Here is a 5,250-nt window from a genome sequence, read left to right on the forward strand (position 1 = left end):
GAAAATGTGAGTGCATACTTAAGATCTTTGTGCTAAAAGGGTGCCATGAAAGGGAGCCACTCTTTTTCTTTAGGGGGCAGACACACACATGCACGTGCACACAAAGATTCTAGTGCACTCACACATGCTACCATTCATTGAAATGGTTACTTTCAAATAGGCTAGTGAGATAGTAAGATATCAATTAGGGTACCTATCCTGATCACAAAGGTCAATCCACAATCACATGTTACCTTTCCAAAGGAGTGATTGCACCACTTGATTCTCTCCACCTCTTCATAACTTTTTAGAGCCTTTATACAATTGAAACTCCTTGGATATTATATCACTACTAGCGTTAATGGCTTACACTCAACCATGTTCTTGGAAAACGGTTCTGATTGGGCATAAGGTTCCATTTATATAATAATATTGCATACACAGTCACAAGCGAGCCTTTTCACTCGTGATAGCTACTCATGGGAAAAAATCTAAGCTACTCCAAATGTGCCTCCAGGCAAAGATCAAAGCTGTCCAATCGATTCCAATTCATGTTGAAGCAAAGTACACATCATGGTCGAAGAATGCTCGAGCTCTCCAAACAAATTACACACTTTTAGCCCTTTGAAGAGTCTACATCTCTTTGAAATTTGGGCGGTAGTGCGATACAATACAAGGGGGCGTCACATAACTGGTCCCCCTTTAGCCTAGGCTACAACCCCTTTGTTGCATGTAGATGCAATTTTGTGAAAGATTGAGAAAGGAGATGACCCGTTTAGGTCTTAGGAACAATCGCAAGGCACATTCGGGATGAGAGAGAGAGAGAGAGAGATTGTAAACGAGACGTAATCAACTAAAGCAGTCCAGACACGATTCAACTACGAGGAGCTTCCCCCAATGACGAGAGAGACCTCTGCAGGCCATATCACAAGGGGACTTAAGCAGCCTCCCCACCCCATCGGGAATATGAAATTGCCAAAGCAAAGCTTTACACGGTAACATTACATTGTGACACGACAATATGCCCGACTGCAATGCTAGTCACTGCTAACGATGGGCATTGGGCATATCTTATACATATGCGCAAAAATTTAATGTTTGGTATTGTATAACATTCAGAATTGGGCAAATGCAATGACTAGTACTCACGCACATATCTTAGACATATCCTTATTAATAATGTGGCGTTGGCGTTTCTTCCATAATGGGTTTGGGCTGGTGGAGCAGAGTGCACCTCCTCTGAACCGGTCTGCTAGATCCAGCCATCCCCTTCTCGATCTCTGTTGCAAAGGACAATAATTTATAAAGCACTCCGGTCTCCCTCTTGTGCAGATAGATGGACAGACATTGGAGCCCATTCTCGATGAGTAGTACTGCACGTTTTCCAAAAGGTTTCTGATAGAATGGGGGCTCGGGACTCTGCTTGGTCCTCTGCCATGGGGTAATTATTCTTCAGTGAAGGACCCTCTTCCCTTGTGTGTAAAGGACTCAAACATCATCATCTTCTTTGCCTTGGTAAATGGGCACACTCCAAAGCTTCCAAAGTTCAAGAGAATCGGTCCAATCCTTGGCAGTGGGAATAATACTTAAATTGCCAGGAATTGAACTTGACATTGAATTGGATTGGGAACTCAATTATGCCTCTGTGAGACCCTCCGTTCCATCAGGAGACACCCATGTAACCTTCTGTACCTACTTCCGGCTCCACCATTCGGTCCGCTAATCATCCTCGTGCGGTGTCGCTACGGACTCCTCAATATCCAATGCTGTCCATCTGTCTCCACGCGCAACCCTTTAACCTTGGCAAACAGATCCACAGCCCTGCCCACCCCCCTATTATCCAACTTTGTGAAATAATCATGCCCAAACATTACACCCCCAGACCTTAGCAAGGCATACCCTAGATTGATATCAGCCCATGCAGAATGGAAATCATGTGCAGCATCAACTTCAATCAGATCAAAATAGACCCCCCAATCGCACAGCGCCGACATTGCCGATGTCGTCGAGAAAGGCATGGGAAGGATTGATTCAGTCATGTTCATGGTCACCACATTCTGCAGGAATTGATAGAGAAGCTGCACATCTGCATGGACCTGAGGGAATCTGAACTTGTCCCTGAACCCGGGCCAGCCTCGGAAGTCATCTATGCATATGATAAGGCTAGGACGGCCTATAATGGATTCAGAGAGGGCAGCCATGTGTAAGGCAGAAGCACCAAGGTATGTACCCAATTCCAGGATGATGTTGGGCTTCACTTCTTCGATAAGCCTCTCAAAAACAGACCCATATGAGCCCCACCCTCTGATCCTCTTCTCTCTGAGCCAGGGCTTGGCATACTCTGGTGGAAAGCCCTGGAAGGGGGAGACCCCATCATGGACCTTGTTGAGAATGAGCCTTCTGACTGCACTGGGAGGGAACGGTTCACTGCAGTTGGTCCTAAACCGGGCCAGATCTGTTGAGCTCCAGTCGGTGACGCGATGCTCGTGTGCAGGTACGAGCGTGCCATGATCAGCAGATGCAGGGTGGAATGCTGTGGGTTGAAAGGAAGGGAGACTACATTGGAGAAAGGATGTGAGGGGTGAAGTTAAAATACCTGACATGAAAGACACCACAGCCACCATAGCCACAAATGCATGGCCTTTCTTGCAAACATTCCCACCACTTCCTCCTCCTCCTGCTCCTCCTCCTCCTGCTACTACAGATGCTGCAGCAAACAGACCCATGATTTGGCTCTAATCAACGCATTGTAAGCTGGATCATTCAAAAGCAAGGGGCAGATCGTCAAGTCTGACGGTAGGATTGAAGGATTAGACGAGTAATTCGAGTAGGATTGGGTATCTAAAGCATGCCAAAACGGAGGTTTCGGGTATAGTTGATGAGATGAAGAGAGCAACACAGAGACAGAGAGACAGAGAGAGATGAAAAGAGGCTATATGAGAAAGGAAAAGACGCTTGGAGTCTGAACCGTCTTTTTCCACTTGGGATGGGGCCTGCCAGTACAGTACAGAGGGGGGGGGGGGGGGGCGCCGCTTTTATTAGCTCTTGTCACAGCCAGGCACAGAGAGAGATCAGAAAGAGAGAGAGAGAGAGAGAGAGAGAGAGAGAGATGAATCGAGGGGATTCCCCTGTAGGTAATATTGCAAGGCGTGAGCTTTGTTGAATACGGATTTCTTTGGCCCTGTCTAGGTAAGTGGAATCCTCTTCCTCTCTACTATCTAGCAGGTGGTGATGGGCTTGATGCTTGAGCCCTCGAGTCTCTGTGTTTGGTGGCGTTGGCGAGAAGGCTGATGATGGCAGCCCGGATTGCAGAGGTGTAAAGAGAGTGACAGCTATAAAGCTGTTTCGATAAGAATGATGTGATAAAACATTAGAGAGCGAGAGAGAGAGCTGATGACTCCGGCGCAGGCTGAGATGAGGCTTTTAAACGGATCTCCATGGGGCATTGCCATTGACCCAGACCCACCATTTTTGCTGTTTTATACTGTTCGGAGAGAAAGCTTTCCCACATCCGTAAGCATGTACGGTAACGTGTTAATTAAACTAATTGTATCCTCGAGCCTTTTCTCTTCAAGCCTCAAGGTTGGATATCTTGCATTTGGCATGCCAAATTGGTACAAGTTCCCATCCTAGAGGACTCTCTATCTACTCATAGGGATTAATAATTATCTTCAACATGTTGTGTATACTTAACTAGTTAATCTTAGGAAGAAGTCCCACTCCTTAGGACTTTCTTGCAATGGGATCATCTTACTATGCATTGTAGACTTAACTAGTCATTCCAAATGTTATGCATTGTAGACTTAACTAGTCATTCCAAATGTCAATGTCATTGTGGAGAATTTGCCAACCCTAAAACTACATTTCTTTGTACCCAGGTGGAATATTGTATCCTCTTTTGGATCTCGATGAAGGCCCATTGTACTTATACTTGTCTTTGCCCCTTCAAATCCCCAAAAGGGTTAGGTTTAACTTTGATTTGAGACTCATCATGATTCCTAATTCCCATTGTGTTCGCAACACATGAACCTTCTTCCTATAAACATGAGTCCACTCATCGAGGTCTCTTAAGTCAAAGCTCTTAAGTTCATTCTACATGTCTAAATCCCACTTTTGGGCAACTCGCTCTATGCCTTGTGCAAAGTGATGGAGTGAGGAAGAAGCCCTTCAAGTTTTATCATAGCATGATATCCTCCTAGAGTATAGTTATATTGTGTGAAATTAGTAGTTTTCTCATGAGGATCTCAAATCGAGGTGGAAGATGATCATAATGCAAAAACATCAAGATATGTTTCAACTCGGATAAAGAAGTCGTAATTACTATTTACTATATTTAGAAGTGTAAGAGACTAAGATCCTTAAAAGAGGTTAGGCAAATTAAATGCCAAAAGGAGCTTGATGAAGAAAAGAGGAATATAACCTACTCCATTAATTTATATTAAAAGTATTAGGGTAATGATCATGAGAAACTTACTATTGTGATTCAAGTGCAACTTTTTTACTCTCAAGGTGCTCACCTTAAAGAATGCCTAAATTTTGCATACTAATTTTGTAATGAGCCTCTAGAAATTGCATGTGTGTAGACATTATTGTTTGTCAAGGCAAATACTTTACTTCCATGTCTATATCTAGAAGTGTAAGAGACTAAGATCCTTAAAAGAGGTTAGGCAAATCAAACACCAAAAGTAGCTTGATGAAGAAAAGAAGAAATGACCTACTCCATTCTTTTGTATTAAAACTATTAGGGTAATAATTGTGAGAAACTTGCTAGTGAGATTCAAGTGCAATTTTTTTACTCTCAAGGTGGTCACTATAAAGAGGCCTACTTTTTGCATCCTAATTTTGTATTGAATATCCAAAAATTACTTGCTTATATATTGAGATTATTGAATGTTTGTCAAGGTAAATACTTTCCTACCATGTGCATTGCTTTTGGCTACTTTACCTTCTTAGAATTAAAGGTTGTGGTTGGGGATTCAAAAGAGGTGGTTGGAATCTTCTTCCTCCTTAGTTTTATTCAAGCTTCATGAATTCTTACTCTACCACAAAAAATGAGTATTCCACATCTTTCTTTTGTTCTACTTATTTATTCACTTGTTACTCATTCCACATAAAAATGAGTAATCCACATCTTCCTTTTTGTCTACTCATTTATTCACTTGTCAAGTCTACAATTGTTATGTGAATTGTAGCAATTACACACAAAAATACTCATGTAGATGAGGTTGATCAACCCCTCAGTGTACCATGCATTGGTGTATCTCTAGGGGG

General features: G+C 43.0%; 1 protein-coding gene across 1 annotated transcript; it reads right to left on the bottom strand.

Moving 5' to 3' along the window:
- Positions 1–1,421: 1,421 nt before the first annotated feature.
- On the bottom strand, positions 1,422–2,970 carry LOC148036416 (S-adenosyl-L-methionine-dependent methyltransferases superfamily protein). The gene has a single exon (XM_087678396.1). The coding sequence runs from the start codon at positions 2,703–2,705 to the stop codon at positions 1,722–1,724; it is 984 nt and encodes a 327-aa protein (XP_087534522.1). The 5' UTR covers positions 2,706–2,970; the 3' UTR covers positions 1,422–1,721.
- Positions 2,971–5,250: the final 2,280 nt, after the last annotated feature.

This window comes from Lygodium microphyllum, chromosome 5, assembly GCF_053477565.2.
Source record: "Lygodium microphyllum isolate KBCC chromosome 5, Lygodium_microphyllum_v1.1.10, whole genome shotgun sequence".
Classification (NCBI taxonomy): Eukaryota; Viridiplantae; Streptophyta; class Polypodiopsida; order Schizaeales; family Lygodiaceae; genus Lygodium; species Lygodium microphyllum.

Coding starts and splice junctions, on each gene's coding strand:
- LOC148036416 (XM_087678396.1), bottom strand. CDS start 2,705: ATGGGTCTGTTTGCTGCAGCATCTGTAGTAGCAGGAGGAGGAGGAGCA.